General features: G+C 39.1%; 1 protein-coding gene across 1 annotated transcript in view; it reads left to right on the top strand.

Moving 5' to 3' along the window:
* DDAH1 (dimethylarginine dimethylaminohydrolase 1) overlaps positions 1-24326 on the top strand; it is a gene marked incomplete at its 3' end in the record, with an annotated part of 147781 nt that overhangs the window by 100993 nt on the left and 22462 nt on the right. The window contains exons 2-4 of the mRNA XM_080690705.1: positions 7641-7740; positions 15365-15438; positions 16268-16387. Of these exons, the coding sequence (XP_080546831.1) occupies positions 7641-7740; positions 15365-15438; positions 16268-16387 (294 nt within the window). The remainder of the gene's footprint in view (positions 1-7640; positions 7741-15364; positions 15439-16267; positions 16388-24326) is intronic.

Raw genomic sequence — 24326 nt, 5'->3', positions numbered from 1 at the left:
AGCAATACTTGTACTTTCTTCATCAGGTTGTCAGGATTATATAAATAAAATTTGAGCTCTTAGTAGGTAGTAAGTGTTACGTTCAGATGTGAAATAATTAAATCAGGGCTCTAACCTCATTCATGGATAAATCCATTGATTAATAATGTGAATGGACTCACTGGATGGTAACTACAGGCTGGTAGGGTATGGCTGCAGGAGGTAGGTCGTCGAGGGTGTGGCTTTGGGGACTGTGTCTGCCCCAGGTCCTTCCCACCCCTTCTTTGCTTCCAGTTGCCAGGAACAGCTTTCCTCCACCACACCCTTCCACCAAAATATTTCTGCCTTGGAGCTGGCTAACTATAGACTGAACCTTTGAAATTGTGAGCTAAATAAAACTTTTCTCCTCTAAGCTGTTCTCAGGTATTTCATCACAGTGTTGAACAGGCTAACATGGAAGGGTACCTACCATGTAGGAAGACTAAATGTTAGTTATTATTGCTAACTAAATTCCTCCTAAAATCTTTGTCATGAGCTTAGAATGCAGACGAAGATTCCAGTATGTTTCTATTTAGGAATTAAAACTGAGTTGTTTAATATTGTAAGCCTGTCTTTGATCCTACTTGTATTGGTAATTTTGGTTAGTTTTAGTAATTCAATCAGCACATGTGGAAAAGTTAAAGAATGAACCACTGAACAAACCCAAGGCATCCCACAATTGAAGAGTGGTAGTTAATACGCAGGCCTTCCTTGGTAAACATTCCTGGTGTGGTTTGTACATTCTGTTCATATTACTTAGTGTTCTTAATCACTGTGTAAATTAGCATTCTAAGACCCTTATATGTAAACATTTTATTTATTTCTGATGTGAAAAGATCACAAGATTTAGAGCCACCTCTAGCCAGGCATGGTGGTGCACACTTGTAATTCCTGCTCTAGGGAGACAGAGACAGGAGGATCGCACAGGTTCGAAGCCAGCCTCAGCTACTTAGTGAGGCTCTCAGCAATTTAGCGAGATCCTGTTTCCAAATAAAATAGAAAATAGGTCTGGGAGTGTAGCCCAGCAGTAGAAAGCCTCTGGGTTCCACCCCCAGTACCACTAAATAAATAAATAAATAAATAAATAAATAAATAAAGCTATCTCTACAGGATTTTGTAATATTGGCAGACTTAAAAGTGCAGAATGGAAAAGCACAAGGTGTGAACCCTAACTCTGTTGTGGTCTGCACTCTGTGATGAGACCTCAGCAGAATCATCATCACACAGTGGCATGAACATGGGCTTGACTCAGAAATTCAGTCAGCCCCTGTTAGCCTCAGTTTACTCATGTTTTTTTTTTTAAAAGAGGCATCCTAATGCCTACCCTTCTACGTTTTGGAGCCATTGTGAGGATCACACAAAATATTATCATTACTATGTATCTTCAAATTATATTTGCCCTACTAAATTGTTAATTCCCCAGGGCAAGGGCTGAAGCTTTGTAAAAAAAAAAAAAAAAAAAAGAAAAATCTTTTGTAGACTGGGAAGAATACATTGATACCCACTAAATGTTTGTTGACTGAGATGTTGGCCACATGAAAAAATATATAGGAAAGCATGTGACAGACACTAAGCATTGACGTAAAATTAGCCAAATGTACCAGTCCACAGATGTGCTGATTAACAAAGATGATTGAAGTGGCATAAAGAAATGAGATGTTGCCTTTTGAATGTGACCAGAGCTGACATAGTGTGGCTTTGATGAATCAGCACATTCCAAGCCAGCTGTGCCTTGACGTGCTAGAGACATTACATCAGCTTCTGGAGTGGCTTCCTCAGCACTGTGTGCATGTCCCACTTGACACAGAGAGGCACAACAAAATCAGCAAGTGGTGAAAAGGAAATTATCCCACCGCAAACTAAGCTGTGTTGCTACTGTTCACGTCTTTGGACAGGATGACGGCATCGTTTTAAAAGCTTTTATAACGCAGAGTTATCAAGAGACTTGGAAAATGTAAGCAGGCATTAAAAACAATGGTGTGTTAGTCAGCTTTCCATTACTTTAACAAATACCTGAGATAGCAAACTTATAAAGAGAAAAGGCTTATTTGGGTTTATATTCAGAGGTTCTCGTCCATTATCAATTGGCCCTGTTGGTTGGGAGGACATCATAGCAAGAGTATGTGTTGGAGGAAACCCTCTCACCTCACAGCTGGAAGAAGAAGCAGCTGTGTCCCATCCAAGGGCATGTCTCCAATGACCTGAACACCTTCCACTAAGCCCCACCCTTAAAGTATCCACTACCCACCCAGTAGCACCACGGTCTAGGGACCGAGCTTTTAACACATGGGCCTTTAGGGAATATTCCAAATGCAATCTATAGGAAGTGGTGACAGCACAGGTTCCAGCACATGGCAGAACTGTGGGTGGCTGGGATGTGTTGGCCACAGATGGGCCATTTCCAAGGGCCTCATCATCCAAGGGCCCCATAACATCTGACAGTATATTGAGCAGAGGCAGTTAGAGGAAATTGGCTTGGCTAACAGAGATTGATGAATATTCTTTATCGAGCCAAAGTCCAGAAGTGTTCATCAGGCCTCATGAGCACATTTCAATGTTCAGGGTGAAGATGTGAAAAATTCAGAATGGACATTGTTGAAAAGATACAGCACAAGTCAACTTTGGGCAGGTCAACTGAGAAATACTGTTGCTAAATAAAGAATATTAAATTAGTTACAGTACTGCTACAAGCCATCATGACTATAGCTTTCTGGTAAACTATATAGAGATTTATACCTGATTTGTTTTGCTTTGTAGTAGGGAAATGGTGGGGTTATTTTCTTCATAGGTTTGGGGAAATTTTTTTAAGAAGAAAAGGAGAGTTGGGCTTGAAGTATCATTTCTTTAGTGCTGAAAATAGTATGTTTTTAACTTTTTTTCTTTATAAAATGTAACCAGAGCTGGGCATGGTGGTGCACACTTGTAATCCCAATACTTGAGAGGCTGAGACAGGAGGATAGCAGGTTCAAGACGAGCCTCAGCAACTTAGTGAAACCCTGTTTCAAATTTAAAAGAATAAAATTAGTCTGGGGGTGTGGCTCAGAGGGAGAATGCCCCTAGATTCCCTCCCCAGTGCCATAAAATAAAATAAAATAATAAAATGTAACCAGAATTCAAACCAAGAACTTAATGTCTTTATGTCAAAATAATAATAATAATAATAATAATAATAATAACAACAACAACAACAACAACAACAACAACAACAACAATACCATCAACTACTGGTTTTGAACAATTTGTGCCAGGTGCCAAGCTAAGGTGATTTATGCATATTATATTATTTGTTAGATAATCCCTGTTACAGAAAAAACATTATTTTGTTGTCAGATCAGGAAACAGAGGCTCAGAGAGGTTAATTCATCCCAGTCATATCACTCATAAGTCTTAGAGCCAGTTTTCAAATCCCTGATACCATCCACTCACCACAAGGGCCCAAGAGGAGTGAAATGAGAAGGCAGGGTGGTAATGTCAATCTGATAGGACAAGTGAGGGGACAGAAATGAAAGCCCCAAAAGAAAGTAGGACAAGAGTGGAATGGGAAAGGTAAGACGGAGCCCAGGCACTGGGAAAGAGAAGAGCTTTAGACTGATCGGGTCTTTTAGAGTGGTGATGTCCTCATGACCCATCATGCTGTATCGTCTGGGCTGTTGCAGTTTGGATTCCTGTGGGACATCCTACCCGACAGGTCCACTTCTCCCCTGACGTGGTACCTACGGAGGACTAGTTCATAGTAAAGATTACACAAGAACTGCACCGCATCCTTATACCTTCGAGGACCTGGAAGGAATCAAATTTGAATGATTTAAATTTATATGTTTTCTCAATGTAGTGCTCTAACTTTACATTGACTCTGCAGAAAAGACTGCAATTTTAATTTGCTGGAAAGCAGATGGGACCTGTCATGGGGTGGTAAAACACACACAAAATAAACGTGTCCAAATGTAAGAAAAAGCAACAGCTTTTTCCTTGTGGGTCAGTTTCATAACACAAGTGTCTGTCACTGTATGCACACAATCTGGTATTTCACCAAAATTATGCCATATCTAACATTTATTGAGCAATTACAGTTCAATGGGCTAAGAGCTTTGCATGTATTGTATGGTCAGGAGGAGCCTGAGAAGTTGGTACTATTATGAATTAACTTTAAAGATGAGCAGACTGAGACTCAGAATGTTAAACACCCCAGGATCACTTGGCTAGTACGTAGCAGAGTTGGGATTTGAATCCAAGCCCCTAATCATAATCTCTCACCATATAGGCTTTCCTTGTATGGTGACTATAAATGTGTAACCCCAACTTTTCTGCATTTTCAAACACTGATTCTCCAAAGATAGGGAGGGTTGGGGGAGGAGGAAGAAGGGAAAGAAGATAATTATGTCAAGACCTCTTTAAGACAAAGAAATGTGGGCTGGATGCATGGGAGCAGTAGACGTGATCCAAACCCAGTGTAGCCAGGAAAGGGACCTGTGCCATAAGGTGGGGGAGAAAAGACAGAGCAAAAATAAAAGGAAATGTGGAATAAGAAAATAGAATAGAATAAAAGAGTATGTAGCATTAAAAGGGAAGTTAGAAAGTCCTTGTGAATCTTTAGAATAGAATATGAGAATTATATACCCATGCTCTAAGATATAAATTGAGGTTTAAATTAATTAGGGTTGTTTCTCTAATTTACCCTTCTTATTTCTAATTTCCTGGTCCAAAACGACCCATTCAACTCAGCCTTTGGAATTATTACTGTTTGTTCTGACAGTTTCTCTGAGTAATACTAAGTTCCACTCTAGGGTTAATGTCTGTGAAAGGTGGGTGTGTTGTTTGGTTGATTTTTTTTTCCCCTCTCTTGAAAGTTAATTAAGTTGACATTAATCATGGCTGTATAACCACAGAATGGGCAGTTTCTTGAAGGTTTGTGGTTTGGATCTTTTCCTGAAAAAGTTCCCACTTTTATGCTATATTTAATGTTCTAACTGCCTGTGTAGCTGGCTTGCTTTGGGCCTGTGTGTCAGGGCGATGCTGGGCCTGTTTGCGGCCGAATTGCTGTGCTTTGCTGCAACCTCTGTGCCAAGAGAATGCAGTTCTCAATGGACAGCTGTGGGTTCAGCCTGTCCTGTTTCTTCTCCAGAAATCTCCCTGGAGTTAGGATTGCCAATTTCATGCCACATGGTCCTGCACTCTCAAAATTGTTTACTTGATGCTTAAAAAAATTTTTTTAAATCTTATCCGTGCACTTAACTATGAAAGTAATATATTGCCGTCAACATTTGTGGTGTGAACCTATCCTGATGACTTGTTTATGTAGCTGCAACTGAATGTTTAAAAAGAAAGGGGGGAAAGCTAGGTATAGTGGCACGTGTCTGTAATCCTAGTGTTTGGGCGGTTGAGACAAGAGGATTGCAGGTTCCAGGCCAGTGTGGGGTAACTTAGCAAGACCCTGTTTCAAAATAGCAGATAAAAAGGGTTGGGGTGTAACTCGGCAGTAAAACACCTCTGGGTTCAATCCTCTGTACCAAAAAAGAAAAAAAAAGAATACTGCCCTTGCACAAAAGCCATCTTTTTAATGTCAGTGCAGCTGTTTTAACTTTTAAGAAACCACAAACATTTTATCCTCTAAAACTTTAATGTTGAAAGACATAAGACTTAAAAAAAGAAAAAAACCCTGCAGTGTTTCTGAAGTTGGTCTGTGGTAGCCTCCCTACTTCTGTTTTTTAGCTCTTAAGAGTTGAATAAAGTTCCTGAGTTGAGAAGTTACACAGTTACATATCAACTTTTCAGACCAAAAAAATCCATGTTCCTGCTGAATTCCTAGTAATCCTCGAAATGGTAAATTAGAATAGAAGCAACAGCATTAGCAATGAAACAAAAGGTGACTACAGGGGACAATTTCTCCCTCCCTTCCTCCCTCCTTCTCTCTCTCTCTCTCTCTCTCTCTCTCTCTCTCTCTCTCTCTCTCTCTCTCCCTCCCTCCCTCCCTCCCTCCCTCCCTCCCTCCCTCCTCTCTCTCCAGTGAAGTTTCCATGGACACAGAAGCAAGCAGAGATCCCAAAAGCAAACGATGTTTTCCTGGATTCAGAGTATCCCAACAAAGTCAGAGTAAATGTTATTTTGCTCCTTTTTTTCTTTTTTTTTCGATAGCCAGGATTCCACTTCCTGTTACATAGGAAAACCTATTCTGCTGTTAAAAAGAGGTCATTGGATGGATTTGTTACATTAAGACCATTTTGTCCATGGAATTAATTTTTATTGTTCTGAGTCACTGGTTTGTGGAATTTTAACATGAGTTCCAGGATGAGGATGAGATGATATATTTATTTTACTCTGTATCCTCTTTTTTTGAAGGTATGAATGTCAGCCTTGTCAAAGTATTTCCATAGTTTTATTACTCTAGGGTGGCTCTGCTGTACGGATGTCTCTTCACTGACGATTCACTCTGTGCTCAGCATGCTGTATTTTGGCAAGACTACCTGCCTAGCCCAGCGTGATATGATCTCTTGTTTTTCCCTTAACCCTGTTCATGTCTTCTCAATGTACATCTTTGCTGTGTTAAAGGTTTTACAGACCTCTGAAAATATTTAAATTGTTTTGTTGAGTTGCTGGAAGGACTTGAATTAAATTGTAAGCTTCAAAGGGCATTTGCTATGCCGTGCACTTCTTTTTTTCTTGTATTAAAGTAAGCCTGGCTAGGAATGTTCCCAAACTCAGCCCAGAAGATCTCTGTGCTTTAGACACACCCTGGAATCACAGAGCCCCTGGACTTCATTTTGCAATGTTTTTTGGTTGGAATGAAATTATTATATTTAGTAATCACCTCAAGGGAAGTGTTTTTGTTGTTGTTGTAGTTGTTGTTGTTGTTGTTTTATGGTGCTGGGGATTCAACCTAGGGGCATTCTACCTCCAAGCTACATCCCCAGCCCTTTTTATTTTTGTTATTTGGAAACGGGGTCTCACTAAGTTGCTGACAACCTCACTAAATTGCTGAGGCTAACTTCAAACCTACGATCCTCCTGTCTCAGCCTCCCAAGTACAGGAAGTGGGTTTTGAAAGACAGTTGATCATACTAACTATTGGAATAGACTTAAGTAAGAGTGTAGATATACAGGGAAGCCTCGGATCTTCTGGCATCTTAGAAAATATCTGAATAGAAGCCAATGTATTATAGGTTGATTTTCAAGTTTCTAGTTATTAATATTCCTTCCACTATAATTCTGTGTGTGTAATTCTGACTAACCAGCTGACTCAGGTTTAAAATTAAACTGTGTACTTTTTGGCAAAACTAGGAGGACTGGGCGATATGCCTCCCACCTTCCTTGACTCATGCACTCTAACTGGTCAGCCTTCAAGCCTGTCCTAATTCTATCCTTCCTGAAGAAAAAGAGACTATAATAGCGACTCAATTTTGAACTAGAAAGGAACAAAATGGGCAATTTCTAACATAGTTTCCTCTCTTACAAAAATGATTGCGATTGGTCTTGCCCTATACCACATCCATTGCTATATTCACAAGGAGTGTGTGCGTGTATGTGTCCACATGTGGGAGGATAATTTAGCACCCAAAAGCTATAGATAGTTGGTGTCCTTGGTAGGAAATGGAAGACTATTAATTGGAATCATTTTATTTTCAACAGGTTGACATGATGAAGGAAGCATTAGAAAAACTTCAGCTCAATATAGTTGAGATGAAGGATGAAAACGCAACCCTTGACGGTGGGGATGTCCTATTCACAGGTAGACTTGTATTCATTTTTTTTTCTGAACTACATTATAAGACTATAATGTACTGATACAATTATTAAAAATTATAAATAAAAGTAAGTACTAAGATAATTTTGTTAAAATATATTTCTAATACCTACCTCTTCCTTGTTTCATTACATATTTCTAATTACTGAAGTAATAAATGTCAAATGCAAGGGATTTGGAAAAGAGAGAAGAGGACAGTGAGAAAAAAGTGACCTTCCATTCAGAGATGATCGCTTCAATATTTAGATGTCTTAAGTACTTTTGTATGCAAATAGTTGCATGTTCTTGACAGAAATATTATCAATATATATACATGATCAGCGTGTATCTTGCTTCTATGTTCTATAATTGAGCTTATGAGTTGCATAGTTTTCCTTTCTGAAGCTGTATATCTGGTTTGTATTTAAAGGATTCTTAATTTAAGATTAGTGTCATTTGCAACTAATTTTCTTTCCAGATGGCAAGAGGAATTAGAATAATTTTCTATACAAATTAACTTGGCTTAATGCCAGATCAGTAATAGCAGAAAACAACAAAGTATAAATGCTAGTATTATTATTGATCCAACCAGAATTGGTTTTTGCAATCAGTATACTATGGCTACTAAATAAACAATAATTTTAGCATTTAACCTTTCCAATTATTTTTTATTATATGATTATTGTTTTGTAAAATCATGTGTAAATTCTGGACCCCTTGATTCATTTTCGTTTTACTGAAGAACAAGATAATCAATAGTTATATTAATTTATAGTAAGAGTTTACTTTCCCCACAATGTCAGGGATTAAATTTCTGTTTTACTACTGTAGCCCAAATAGCAGAGACTGGTCCTCAGGGATTTAGGAAAGCAGTCTCAAAAGATCAGTTGAAAGCATGAAGCTTCTTAGAAGTCTAATATTTAAGCTGATGTGAATTTATATCAAATCCCATGTATATAGTCAAAGGATAGCCATCTTTGTTTTCATGTTAAAGTAATTTTTTTTTTTTTTTTTTTTTTTTTGCGGGTCTGGGGATGGAACCCAGGGGCATTTGACCTCCAAGCTACACCCCCAGCCCTACTTTTAGTCTTCATTTTGAAACAGGATCTCACTGCGTTACAAAGGGCCTCACTAAGTAGCTGAGGCTGTCCGCAAACTGTGATCCTCTGGTCTTAGCCTCCCAAATGCTGGCATTACAAGCGTGCGCCACCACGCCCAGCTAAAAGTAATGTTTTATATCATTTACATTTGGATATAACTAATGTTTGAAGGAGGTGTGGCATTTTAGTAGCTCCTTGCTCAGTGTCCTTTGCCTATCTATGGGTAGGCCACTATGTCGCCCAGCTCCAGGGGACGCCATTCTAATCACGGGCCGTGTGGTTAGAATACACAACGCTAGACACCTTCAGCCACTGTCACAGGCCACTGGTGGTCCCGCTGTTGGGCTCTGGTAAGCATGCGCACCAAGTCTGCAGAGGACAGAACCGGAGCCAAGGAGCCTACGCTGCATCCCTAGCTCTGGTTTTGCCAAAGCTGATTCAGGCATTCCTCAAATCCGCCCAGTAAGTTCCCCCTTAGAATATTCTTTGTGCCGCTCATTGATGGGACTTTCATTCTTTTAGACAAGTCAGAACAACAGCTTGTTTCTTTTGGAAAATAGATTTTTGTGAAAAACAAAATGTGTAAATCACACTTCCTCAACAATACGACTCTTTTTTATTTTTGTTTCTTGCCACAAATAGACATATAATACATAATTTATGATAAGCAGTTATGGATCATGTCTGAAATTCAGCTTAAACAAGCTGTGTTCACAGCCATTTAATTATCTGCTCAGACGCCCTACAGTCTTCTCAATGTGAAGGCACAGTGTATACATGGAGTCCCTTCCTGTGAGGCCTAGGGTTTTTCTTCCCATAGCATTTCAAGCCTGATGTCTTTCCCAATCTCCTAATTAGGCCTAAGCATGAGGCTTACCTTTCATACCATTTGTAGATTTTTTTTTACTTGTTATATTCTATATATAAACTAACATCTTAAGTCAGGCGTAGTGGCTCATGCTTGTAATCCCAGTACTTGGAAGGCTGAGACAGGAGGATCACAGGTTCAAGGCCAGCCTCAACAATTAGGCCCTCCACAACTTACTGAGACTTTGTTTCAAAATAAAAGAATAAAATGGGGCTGAAGGTATAGATCAAAGATACAATGGGTTCCATCCCCAGTATCACAAAAAAATAAAAATAAGAAATAAAAATAATTAACTAACATCTTAATAGTTATTTTACTCAAAACAGAGACAATATTTGAACATCTTTCTGCTCGGCCTTTCTTTATACCTAATGTCTTGCCCTCTTTATTTTCTACTTCTACATTTTTTCTTTGTTTTTTTTTTATTATGGTAAAACAATGATATTACGTAAACTTTGCTATTTTAACTGTTGCTAAATGTACAATTCATGGGCATTGATTGCATCACAGTGTTATGCAACATTACCACCCAATTTTTGGATTAGGCAGATCTGAGTAAGAGACGAGATCTGTAGTACTTTCTACACACACTATGCCCCTTTCCTTCTGTAACTCAGCTTCATTAATAATTTATCAGGAAGTGGACAGAAGGGGAGCTGCTTTCCAATTCCAGATCCTGCTGGGAAAGTTGTCAGTTAGGCAAGCAGCTACTGGCGAAAAATTGTTTTCACCAAATTTCTCTTGAATAGACACCATCTTTCTCCTACTTTAATTTGTGTATTTGTGAAATATCAAGTACTTATAACCAGGTTGTAAACTGTGTATGTACTGCTTAAAGAAAAATAATAAAATGAACACCTGGGTAACCCTCCCTGGCTTATGAAATAGAACACTGTCAGGACTGCAGAAGCCTCTGTGGTCCCCCAGCCCGTCTCTCCATCCTACCAGCCTCAGGAAGTGCTATTCCTGATTTTGAGTTCATCATTGCCTGGTTTTTCTTTGAAGTTTACTTCAACACATGTATTCCTAAGCTATAGGTTGTTTAGTTTTGTTGGTCTTATTACTTTATATTGTTAGAGACCAACTATATATGAGCTTTTGGATGGTTTTTCTACTCTTTGATCCAAGTCAATGTGTGTAGCTGTAGTTCATTTTCAATGTTGGGTAGTATTTGTGGTAGGAAGACACCACAATGCATTTATTCATTTTACTGGTGATGTTTATTTTGGATGTTTTCTGGGTTTTGTCTGCTATTATCTGCAATGCTAGTAAGCTAATTCCTGTATATATCTCCTGCAGACATGTACAAGAGTTTCCCTAATGTCAGTGCTTGGAAATGAATTCCAGGTTGTAGGGTATTCTTTTATTGCTTCAATGAGATGATTATTATTTCCTTTTTTATTCTTTTGATGTGGTTGATTACATTGATTTTCTGATATTTGACCATTCACATCTCTAGATTGAAATAAAATTTAATCATTATTTATTCACTTTTTAAATATAGTATTGGATGTATGAATATATTTAGTACTGTGAATTGAACACAGGGGCATTCTACCTGCAAGGTATACCAGCAGCCCTCTTTCTCTTTATTATTTATTTTTGAAACAGGGTCTAAGTTTCTGAGGCTATCCTTGAACCTATGATCCTCCTATCTCTGCTTCCCAAATACTGGGATGACAGGCATGTGCCACCCCACTGGGCTAGTGCTGGATTTAGTTTGCTAATATTTTGTTAAGACTTTTATTTCTATAGCCTATATTTTTTCTCTTATCCTTGTCTGGGTTTGGTAAAACTGTTATATTAGCCTCCTAAAATATTAAGGGATGCTTCTTGTTTTTCTGTTTTCTGGAATCAATTCTATTTTAATTGTGTATTCCTTGACCTTTGGCAGAACAGACTCATTAATGGGCCCTGGTGCTTTCTTTTTGAGGAGATTCTAAACTGATTCATTTTTTAATAATGACATGATGCTTTAGGCTTCCTGAGTTCCATTATCTAAGATTTTATCCAAGTTTTCAAAATGTTGAGTAAAAAGTCATTCATATCTTCTTAGTATTTGTTTATCTCTTTTTTTTTTTTATGGTACTGGGGGTGGAACCCAGGGGCTTTCTACTTCTGGGCTATACTCCCAGACCTTTTTATATTTTTTTTTGGAAACAGGGTCTCACTAAGTTGCTGAGAGCCTCACTAAGAAGCTGAGGCTGCCTTTGAACCCGTGCGATCCTCCTGTCTCAGCCTCCTAAGCGCGGGGATTACAAGCGTGCACCACCACGCCCGGCTTTTATTTGTTTATCTTCACAGCAACTATAGCTATGTCTCTTTATCACCTGTTATATCTGTGCATACCTGTTTCTTCCCCTGCCCCTTCCCTTTCTTCCTTCCTTCTTTCCTTCCTTTCTTCTACAAGTTTGTCAATTTTATTAATCTTTTCAAAGGACCAACTATTGGTTTTATTAAATATTCTTTCTGGAATGCTTTCTTTCTCTTTATTTTTCTCCTCTCAAAATTTCCTTTTTTTTATTGTTTTTCCCCTACATCTCAAATTGGAATTTTATCTCATTAATTTTGACTCTTTTATCTTCTGAAGTGTAAGCATTTAAGACTATTAAGTTTCCCTCTAAGTATTATTTTAACAAAACCCTTGTTTTTCGTTGTTGTTGTTGTTTTGGGTTTTTTTGTTTGTTTGGGGTTTTTTTTTTTTGTAGTACTGGGGTTCCTGGAAGCCCTTCTATCTCCGGGCTACACTCCCAGACCTATTTTATACTTTTTATTTGGAAACAGGGTCTCTTGAGCTGGCTCCGAACCAGCGCAATCCATCTGTCTCCACCTCCCAAGCGTGGGGATTACAAACGTGCGCCACCACGCCTGGCAGAACCCTTGTTTTGATATGAAAATTTTTGTTATCATTTAGTTCTAAATATTTTCTAATTTCCATTATGATTCAATTGTTGACTCAATAGTGGACACTGATTTAAAAAAAAAAACTTGACCTATTACTGTAAGCTGCTGGAACAACCACCCATTACTCTAATAGTGGAGAGGTAAAGGAAAGACTGAAGCATTTATCCAGTCTTTCCCTTACGAATATATTCCAAGTAGATCAAGTACTTGATTGAGGGTTTTCTTTTTAGAATTCCAGTCAGTAAATGCAGGTTCCTAATAAAACAGTGGATTGTGCATGATCATCAAAGGAAACATCCTTTGATGATCATGCACAATCCACTGTTTTATTAAAATCATCCTGTGAAAGCCATCTGATAGAAAACTGATAATGAAAGAATTAGGTTGATGCCACCTGAATCCCCAGTCATTCCAGTCTGACTCTACTGAAAATGTGATTCTCAGTCACCTTCCTCCTTGTGTGATACAAAGGAAGAAGAGCCCCATCTTTGAAGTAGTCCTACTTAAAAAAAAAAAAAGAATGTGAATCTAATTAACATCTACATGAAACTATCAGTTTACTAAAACACGAAGGATAAAGGAACAGTTTAAATGGTAAATGATATTAGGAAGCAATCTGCCAAGTCTGGAATGTAGGATTGTTAATAGAATAAAAAGCCTGGTTTCTCTTATAAATGAATAAGGTAGGAGTTGGAAAGGGGAGTGAATTGGCATAAGAGAAAATGATACATGAGACATAAAAACAAAATAAATTGATTCTTAAATATTTCTATTCTAGAATATTGGTTGTTTTCATCATGAAAGTTATTGAGAAAATCTTGTCCACAATAATGCCAGAAATGGAAAAGTCTATCTTACTTTTTAAAGAAATAAACACTATACTTATCTTTGTACTTTCCTATTATACCTTAGTTTTATAAAATGGAAATAGTATGCATGCCCTCAATAAATATGCTAATACTTGCTTAATGCATTTCCTTGAAGGATGTATATAAGCCTGATTTATAAATCTTTTTTTTTCTCTTAAAAGAATTAATAAAACCTGATTTTTCAATTGTAGCTGAATTTAATAAGTAACATTCTGTCAGGTAAAAGACCTTTCTCAACTTGAATTTTGCTTTTTATGTGGGTTTGTTTTTTTTTTTTAAAGAAACAGTATAATCACACCAATGGCAAATAACTGTGGATGTGCCACAGAAGATGCCTGTGCCTGTCAAACAGCATCAGCCCTGGGGATTTGTCCTAACATCATCTGACTTAGGTCATCATCCCCCTTTATAAGGACAGTATGAAAATTAAAGATACAGCATTAGTAAAGTCTACCAAACAATTTCTTCTAAATGGCTGTCTTCTTTATAATGCTCTGGGGCAAAAAGAAACTTATTGCTCTTTGAATATTTTTCCCACATTTCAAGTGGAATTTTTCCTAAAGAATTAGGGAAGATGATTTTTATATATTTATATATTGCCACATTTATATATTGCCTAGATGGCTATTATAGTTGTTTCATTGCATATAACTTAGAGATCAACTTATCTAGTGTTTTACTTCTTGAGTAGAAAAAAATGCAGAATTTCAGGAAAGTCAAATAAGAAATCTCCATCCTCCTACACTTTTACACTTTGTAAATAAATATCTTGATGTATTGATTTGAAATAGATATATAGTTTTCTACCTCCAGGCTACATCCCAGCCCTATTTTTTATTCTTTATTTTGAAACAAAGTCTCACTGAGTGCAAAGGGCCTCACTAAGTAGCTGAGGCTGGCCACAAACCGCGATCCTCCTATCTCAGCCTCCCAAATGCCGGGATTACAAGCATGCACCACCAGGCTTGGCTTTAGTTTTAAAGACTTTTATAGACAGAGTTTCAAATAACTTTTTTTAAACAAAATAACAAAAATTTAAAGGACTGAGGGTATAGCTCAGAGGTTCAATCCCCAGTACTACACATACACACTTGCACACACACAAAGGTTAGCATCAGTCTTTTATGGGAGAACAAGAGGTAGTTCTGCTAACTTGTCACTACTATTACTTAGTTTTTGTCACAGATTATTAATATCCTTAGTTCTTTTATTTCCTAAATACAAATTTCATTTCTTTATTGTGATGAGATATTCATAACATAAAATGTAGCATCTGAACCATTTCTCAGGGTTCAATTCAAGGCAGGAAATACCTTTGCATTGTTGTACACCTGTCCACGACCCTGCATCTCCAGAACGTGTTCATCTTTCCAAGCCCAAACTCCGTGCCCAATGAACACTAACTCCCCCATGTATCCTCTTCTTGACTCCCATAAAACACCACTCTGTGAATTTTGGAAAGTAGTAGGGTGGCGGGGGAGGTCTCATACATGAGATTGAACTCAGGGGCATTCTACCTCTGAACCACACACCTCCAACCCTATTTTATTTTTATTTGGAAACAAGGTCTCACTACATTGATGAGAGTCTCACTACTTGCTGAGACTGTCCTCACACCTGTGATCCTCCTAGCTCAGCCACCCAAGTACTGGGATTACAGGTGTTCACCACCACACCCAGCTAGCGAATATATGTTTTAAAAGCAATCATTTGAGATCAATATTTTTGTCAAAAATCAGTTTTCTCCCAGAATTGACCTCTTGGGTAAAGCTGTCCTCTGTGGCAAGAGAGACCTGGATGATGCTTCAAGGTCAGCATTTGTAGATGAAGGAAATGGCACGCAGCCTCTGGGACCACTCACTTACTGTGTTTCATGACATCTGTTACAGGCAGAGAATTCTTTGTGGGCCTTTCCAAACGGACAAATCAACGAGGTGCTGAAATCTTGGCTGATACTTTTAAGGTAGGTAAAGGATAATTTATGCCTAGCACAGAGTAATTACTTAATAAATATTCATAGATCTACTGAATCAATATGTCCTAAGTAATGGTGTCTATATTTCACAGGTGTACTTTACGAAATAGTTCCTAGTATTTGTACATTTGCTAGAAGCTTTTAAAGCTATCAAATTCAAATTTTTCAATAATTAGGCTTCATTGGGCAACCACAGAGACACTAGCAAAGGTAGCATGGTCAGCCTGTGTTTTCTTCCAGTTTATAGTCATACAAACACCTGGTACATGTTCCTAGGATAATCAGTGACTTGAAAAAAATATCTGGAGACACAAATGACTTTCATGTGATGTGTGTTATTTTTTCAGATTGGAATCAGGAGTCACCTGTACATAGGTGTTCACTAGGTGCTAGAAACTGAGCTAGATATTGCACATCTCCCTTCAGGGTCCCTTTACTGATCATTAAACTGGCTAGCCAGACTGCTCAGAAAGACATATGGCCCCCAAGGACTCTGTCCCCCTGAGGATGTGGGGCTCTGGCTGAGGGCATTCAAACCACCCTACTATAGCAGCCCCATCCCAACCCCACCCCCACAGGCCACGTAAACTGGCAAAGCTATTGACCCAGTCACCCGTCTGGAAGGAACTCTATGCTTTCTTCTTAAAATCAGTCCTAGTTTATCTGGAAATTCCAAAACCTGTGGGTCACAGTTTTTAATCCCAATACTCAGGGCCTGGCAGGCTTTGAAGGAGCAAATGTGATTCAGGCAAGAGTTACTTAGTTTTAGAATTACTCTGCAATACCAAACTGCTTCTTTTTCTGTTTGCCTGTGTAGGACTATGCAGTCTCCACAGTCCCCGTGGCTGATGCTCTGCATTTGAAGAGTTTCTGCAGCATGGCTGGGCCTAACCTGATCGCAATCGGGTCTAGTGAAGCTGCACAGAAGGCACTCAAGGTAAAAAACAAAACAATCCTGTGGCCCTTCTTCTTGCAGTGGGCAGTGTCAGCCACAAGGCTGTTCTGATTCTGGCTGCTGGGTGGGCAGCAAGCAGGGCTGGTGGGGAGAGAATGGACTGGCATATGAGCTGGCAGTACAGTGATCACAGTGTACGCTGTTGTGATCTGGCATTAATTAGGAAGTAGGAACACCCAAGCGTAAGAAAAGCTTTAGTGGTGAACCATTCATAGTCACACACCAGGTTTCCTTGAAAGGCCAGGATTCAGAATGATAAATACCAAACTCATCACAGTTCTACAGCCTGGGGCATGAGAGAGCATGCCACCAGATAGTGCTCCTTCTGATGTTTGCTCTCTGAAGGAGGGGAGTGGTAGACAAGGGCTTGTTATATTAGTCTTTGTCTTTTGTTGGTCAAAAGTGTCTCAAAATAATCCTTTAGAAAGCTGTGATTCAGAAATACCTAAAAAGCCTAACTTCTTCATTTGCATTTAAAGTAATTAAATTTTCAGATAGGAAATGCCCACATTAGATGAGACTAGAAAAAACCAGAAAATTTGCAACTTGCTCAAGTCACGCAGCTAGATCGAGAGTGGAAGTCACTTATGATGATTGCTACGGTGCTTTCCAGTTCTAAGATACCTTTCTTCTCTATTACTTCAACCTGGGGAGATGACCTGGATGGCCCATGAGGGCAAAGACCAGGTCTGTTTAGCTCACCATTGCACTCCCTCATGTCAGAGCCAGAGTGGGCCCTGAATAAATACCAGATGAATGGATTAATCAGTGACTGGGGTGGTGTTATCTCCTTTTTGATGATAAAAAAAAAAAAACTAGACTGGCTGACTCGCCCCAGGTCACAAGGCTAGCAGGAAATGTTGGGCTAGGACTGTAGCCCCTTCTTCCAGGTGGCCTTGTGCATCAACCTGCATCACTTATTCATGCATCAAAAGGCTTGGCTTGGGCAAAGAGAGTATCTCCTTGTGCCCCAACATAAACAACTTCTTGGTTTCCCTTTCGGGTCTTTCCTCTTCTACCTCAGTGCTAAACCTGGTGCAGTTTGACTGGGGAGTGATCATTGGCTGGAGCTGAATTTCCCCTCTGAATTACCTGTGACTGCTTCAGCTGGCTCACTTGTCCTTTCCCCTTATTAAAAAAAAAAAAAATGATGGTATTTTCTAGGGCTTTTAAGAACTGCTGCTGAGTTACCTGTTTCTGAACTTGGCTTGTGTCATGGTGACTTCTTCTTGGTTTTCTTACAATATGTCTTTTGTTCTGCTTCATCCAGAAAACTGTGTAAACTTTCTGCATATAAAAAAAGATGATGTCTTGAAAGAAAGCATTTGATGAGTGATATCATTCAGGGGATCAAGGAAAATGGTATTTCTCCTTAGGGAATAAATGTGCTATCTATCTATGGCAGTCAAATTTGTCCACACATGTCTCAAATTGATCGTAAAGGAAGAAGAGGGCTTCAGCTGGTCTATATTATGTCTTCATGTGAATTCACAGAAAGATCCCCTTCTTTGTGGACAAATTTGAAAAAAAAAATAGCCTTTCTATCATTCAGAGTAGAATAGGTCCCTGACTCAAACAGCTTGGTCGCTAAGTCAGCAGGACCCTAACTCAAATAGACTGGGGAAGCACATAACACATAACAAAATTATAAATAATTCAATACAGTTAATTAGCACTATATTATATGAAATGGACTGTAACTGCTATTCAATGTTCAGAGGAAAAGGGGTCCTCTCTGACAGCTAGATATTCAGAGGAAGCCTCCTGGAGAAAATGGGGCTAGCCATGGGTCCTGAAGGATGTGTGGCATTTGGCAGAGTGGGATTCAGTGAGAATTGTCTATGGAGGACACGATATAAAGCAAAGACTGAGCAAAGTACCTTAATGAGATGCAAGCAAACCCGCCCAACTAATAAAGGATTTTCTGATGGGACTCTGGGTAGGGCCAATGAAATCCAAAGTGATGGGAACTTAAAAGCAAGTAAGACAAGATTGTCACCGCAAAGCCAGAGTCTGGGTACCCCAGGTCTTTCTGTATTTCCTGAGATGTCAGACCAGCATTCCTTTTGCAGGAAAAAAAAAATGGAGGAGTAAAAATTCTACAGTCAGAAACAAGAACCTCTGCCAGGCGTGGTGAACACACTTGTAATCCCAGCATTTGGGAGGTTAAGACAGGAGGATCCGGGTTTGCGGACAGCCTCAGCTACTTATTTAGTGAGGCCCTTTTCAACTCCATGAGACCCTGTTTCAAAATAAAGATAAAAAGTAGGGCTGGAGGTATAGCTCAGAGGCAGAATGCCCCTGGTTTCCATTCCCAGTACCACACAAACACACACACACACAAAAATAAACACCGAGGCCCAAGACTCATTGTATGTCTCAGCAGCTTATTTCCTTTTCTTCCTTCCTCCTTCCCTCCCCATTGTCCAGTTCTCTAAGGCCACATCTCCTAAAGATGTCCTGTGAAGACTTCATAGTCCTTCTTCCTGTGGAGTTCATTTGAGTTAGTGTTAATAACGATGTTCATTCTCTACTTGAAACCTGTGTCAGAAGCTATAAATAATCCTCACTGGCTAGAGAGGCATTCTTTGGAAATGGTATTTTCCATCAGCAAATGTTCTGCCTAAACCATGGGCCTGTGGAGTTGGGCATATGCACCTGCCATGTTCCTAACATCAAAAATGTCCTTTTACTTTGTCGTGAGAGCAAGAGAGCCCTCTGAACTGGAAACTAAATCAGATCTCCCTGAGGGAATGGCTGCAGGTCAGAAATAGGTAGGTCAGTGAAATTCACATTTAAATAAACAGAGCTTCTTATTTATTTGAGAACAGTTTAGCTCCATTATTAGAACCATCGATAAAATGGATAATTGGGCAAGTCCTGCTACTAACATGGAGACATAAATGCTGAAATCGGCAGAAAGGAACACAGACAGAGAAAGATACATCATTTACATATATTGGTTTGAATTCCTCGGTTTTCACAGAGTAGCTCAGTCTACCACTGAGCTACACTCCCAGCCCTATTTTATTTTATTTTTATTTTTGAAACAGGGTCTCACTAGGTTGATGAGAGTCTCACTACTTGCTGAGAATGGCTTTGAACCTGTGATCCTCTGTTTCAGCCTCCCAACTACTTGGATTACTGGCATGCACCACCACACCTGGCTTGGAAAACCTTTTCTAATGATTTGACCATGGATTAGCCCTAGCCTGAGATCACTTTTTCCTTCCCTCTCTCTTCAGCTATTGGTCCTTTGCCTACTTTTTTTCTGCTATCCATGATCCAATTGGTCTCAGAAAGACCTGAGTTTGGTCCCAGATATATATATATATATATATATATATATATATATATATATATATATATATATATATATATATATATATTTCCCCTTGAAAGCCTCTATGGTTCAGTCCTTGCCTCTGTAAAGAAGCCCCTGGCTACTTGGACATCAAATTAAAGGTTGAATTATTCAGAGTTCAATTGTACCTTCCCACACCACACACTGAAAGCTCGGTCATGTCCCGTATCTGTCACTGTTCTCTGAGTACTGATTTCCTTTAGAGTCTGAACGCTATTTCTTACATATTAATGAAAAGATGAGAGCTCACGGGTTTCTGGGTAGTCTTATTCCATTTGAAACACTTTGTAATGGATGCAATCTATTCTTGGTTAAGGAAGTGGGATCACATGGAAATAGCCCTCCTACCTGTCTAGGTTGTAGTACATTTAATGGCGTGTGCTTTGTATATTTAAATGAAACTATCCATCTAGGAAGATTTTAGCAACTCTCTGTTAAAAAGCCTAGAACACATTTAATAGAGGGTACCAGCCTAGGGAAGGAAGAAAGAAGACATATTATTACTATGTTGTACATTGATATGACCAAGGTACTGGAAGTTAGGTGTATTTGAACAAATTCCTGGTATCAAATCTGATACCAGAAATACTAGTTAATCAAAATTAGTCTCTAGAGCAACCTATACTTTCTCTCACACTTTTCATTATCCCCTTGGAAATGCCCCCTGGACAGCTGCCACCTTCATCCTGCCCCTCCACTTGTAAAAGGGAATAATGTACGAATAGTTACCTCATACACAGGCATCCGACCTACCAGTACCCTCCCCAAAGGAACACCTGCCCTCTCAAATGTGAGAATGTACCGAGCCACAGCTGGAACTGCTGCTCGCAAACAAAGTTGGAAGCAAAACAAGCCAACTTCCAAAGAATACATGCTCTATTATTTTATCCACAGTAGTTAAACAATAAGCAAAACTACTCTGTCCTGTTAAGCTGTCAGGAAAGTGGTTACTTTGAGAAAAAGAAAGGGAATCATAGAGGAGAGGGCCACTTCTTATGTTAGACTTTAATTTTTTAAAGTTTATGAAAAATATATCTATTGTTGGAAGTGGGCTATGATGAACATATAGAAATAACTCCCCAGCAGTGAGAGCTATCTTCCCAACTCCTGCTTTCCCTTCAGCGTGATGCCTGTCTTTCCCGCAGACTAGCTTTTTAAATTTTTTTAATTAAGAAAAAAGCCATAAAGTATAAATTTGTACCTCATCTCACTCCATTCTTTTTTTTAGGTCAATTCCAAAATCAGTCGCCTTTCTTTCTAAGAACCTAGATTAATTACTTGTTATCTGTCACAGGAAGACAGATTATAATATCTGCCCTCAGGAGGGATGTGCAGTGATTCTCAGTAATGATTTTTAACTCAGTCTTCTTGGTAGCATTCAGTCCTCTGAGCATTTGGGGAGATAAAAGAAGGGAAGAAAGGAAGAATGAAAGGAAGGAAGGAAAGAAGCAAGGAAGACAGGTAGGGAGGATAGAAGGGCGAGGTGGTAACCTCTGCCTAAAACTCTCCAGAAGTTAACTAGAAGAGAAAGCTGCTGACCTGGCCTGGGGACGGTGCTGATGCTGGGCGCCTGTGCCCTCTGCTGGCCGGGCAGCAAGAGGAGCATCCTCACCTTCATTTCTTCCTATGGGAGAGACGAGTGGTTTTTCTCTTTGGACATCTACAATTTTGTCTATGTCTTCCTTTCTTTTTGAATAAATGTCCTTTATGTCACTATAAATTATTATTTAAAATAGAATTATGAGATCACCATTCTATTCCTTATCTTTGTCATGTAAATGGAGCTGAAATACAGTAAGTGGAATCCCAGTAGGCTTGTAATTTTAATTTAAAGTGCTCACGGTGGTGGGGTGTGATGTAAAGAGGAATACACCGAGTATTGATGTATTTATTTTTCCACCATGTGAACAAGTGATGTGTACAGTGTATCACTATGATGTGCAATCACAATGCACCAATAAAACATAAAGATAAAAAAAAATGTTCACAGTGCCTCTCGATGAAAATGCATTTGAGGTTTCTGGTCTACTTCTTGAAATAACTGCATTTGTAAGGTTCTTTGAATGAGGACAAGTGCTGCTCTGCAGCTAATTTAAATTGCATAGCACACAGGCTGTTTTTCTTTTGAATGACTAACTAAATAATAGAAATCATTCAGACAGTATTTCCTCTTGTTTTGACTCAGTTTCAGCACTGACATTATGTCCAAAAATGCCCATGTTATTTTATAGATGGTCAGAAAAAGAAATGAAGATGGAAAAACCCTTAATGTGTTTGGATTTTGCATGTTTTTTCATTGCCTGGAATTCCCTTTAATGACCAGTCGAAGAGCAACAGCGAAACTTAAAGGACAGAAAAAGAATTAAGTGCCATCCACAGCGTGATTGAAAGGGAAAATAAAGACTTTTCATTTTGATTTTCTGACCCAGGGAATTATAATGTACAACCCCATGACTTTCCGGTTTGGATCTCTGCTATGAAAGGCTCACTGGCAGTCCTGTTGTAGTTCTAACTCAGTCTCATTATCTGGTTGTCCATTCCAGTTGTATTCATCAGGCCCACAAAACAATGATTTTTAATCTACCATGCCTGTGTTAGAAATTAAAACACAAAACCAAATCTGCAGCCTCTGAGTATACCAGCTGCAGATGCTCCCTTCCTGGCAGCCCTTGCCTTATCTGAGCGTATTCCCAGAGCCATGTGCCAACCGGGCTGGGGCGGCCAAAATAAAATGGCTTGGCATGATAAGGCAATAAATAATTTGAAGCTGTGATACCAAAACAGCCATGCTGAATTTTACCACTAGTCCCAAGAGAGGAAGAAGGTAAAATTGGCCAAGTAGGAGAAAGGGAATAATAATAATATACTTTTCCCCCACTCCTGGGCTTTCAAGAAAATGCCAGGGGTGGGGAGAAGACATTATGTTTAAAGTGTTACTCATTCTGTACATTATACAGTGGAACATCAGTGAGTATTTATCTGATTCTATGGGGTGTAGTAGGGGAGATTCAAGCATTCCCTGAGTGGTTAAGCAAGTGGCCCTACAATCGACCTTGCAATCTAAGGCTCTTACAAAAGAAAAAAGTCTGCAAGTAACCTCAAAGGGGTGGTTCTCACTGAGAGGTAGGGTTCAGAATCATAGGAAAAGCATCCTAAAAACACATTGCCTTTGCTCTGAGCCTGGGGTGGGATCCAGCCACCTGTATTTTTTCTTAACTCCAACAGATGATTCTAATGCACAAGCCACATTAAGAGCCGCCACTTTTATGGATACTCATAACTTCCAAAAGCACTGAGCTTAGAATTCCAAATAAGGCTCAGCTTGGTGGTGCACACCTATGATCCTAGCATCTGCTGGGTGTGGTGGCACACACTTGTAATCCCAGTACTTGAGAGGCTGAGATAGGTGGATTGCACGGGTTTAAAGCCAGCCTCAGATTCTTAATGAGGCTCTCAGCAACTTAATGAGACCCTGTTTCCAAATAAAGTATAAAATAGGTCTGGGAGTGTAGCCCGGAGATAGAAGGCCCCTGGGTTTCATCCCCAGTACCACACACATGCACAAACACACACAAAAAAGAATCCCAAATAATGTGCACCTGAAGAAGCCAACTCCTATGTAATATAGATGCAAAATGACATATTGCAATTAATAGCAATAAAAGTTGAGAAAGTATCCAAGTTAAAGCCATAAACTCCTTGACATTTTTTTTGCTGCCTTTAATTTGACATTTATAAACTTGAAACATAATTATTAACTGGTAATAATTTGAATGCCATCATTTAATCCATTTGACATGCTAAAATTTCCTATTAAAAATTCCAAGTTACCAAAAATCTCTAATGTTATCATTTTCTGAGAACAGGAAACTTGTCTGTGACTCATGTTTCCATACCCCCTCCACCAGCACACACAGAAGAATCCAACAACAGGACCTAATTTCTATGTGTGAAGACTTGTGCCAGAAAAAAAAAAGTTCAGCTTCACACTTCTGATGTTAGAGAAGGATTTACTTTTTAAAATAATCATATGCTGATTCTACTTTAAAAAAAAAAAAAGCATAGCTTTTTGGTTCTTGGGGCCAAAATGGCTAGGAGGGCAAAGAGGACTTAGAATCCAAATTCACGGATTGTCATTCTGGCTCTGTCTCCAGCTCTCCCTGGGTGACCCCATGTCCTATATTCAGTCTATTCTTGAAAAAAGCAAAGTTGAATCAGGCTCACTAGAAAATGAGAGCATCATTCTTTCCCACTGGAAATTTCACAATGGCCAGACAAGGCGAAAAAAACATGCCTTAAACATGGGAGTTACAACTACTTGGCAAAATGGAGCATTTGTATAATTATAAAGCACCCACATTAAGGATATTTCAAAGTGGTTTCATTATAGACTCTATGATATTGTCCTTTCAGTAGCTGACAGAAGACTTTTACCTAGCAACACATCTTTATGTCCCTCTAGGTAGACAACCACAGAAGGCTCCAACTATGTTCTTTTTTTTCCCAGTACTGGGGATGGAACCCAGGGGCATTCTACCTCCAAGCGACACTCCCATC

The sequence above is a fragment of the Muscardinus avellanarius genome (assembly GCF_963383645.1).
Source record: "Muscardinus avellanarius genome assembly, chromosome: 3".
NCBI classification, from domain to species: domain Eukaryota; kingdom Metazoa; phylum Chordata; class Mammalia; order Rodentia; family Gliridae; genus Muscardinus; species Muscardinus avellanarius.
The sequence above is the reverse complement of the archived record's forward strand: the minus strand, read 5'-3'. Positions and strand labels throughout refer to the sequence as shown.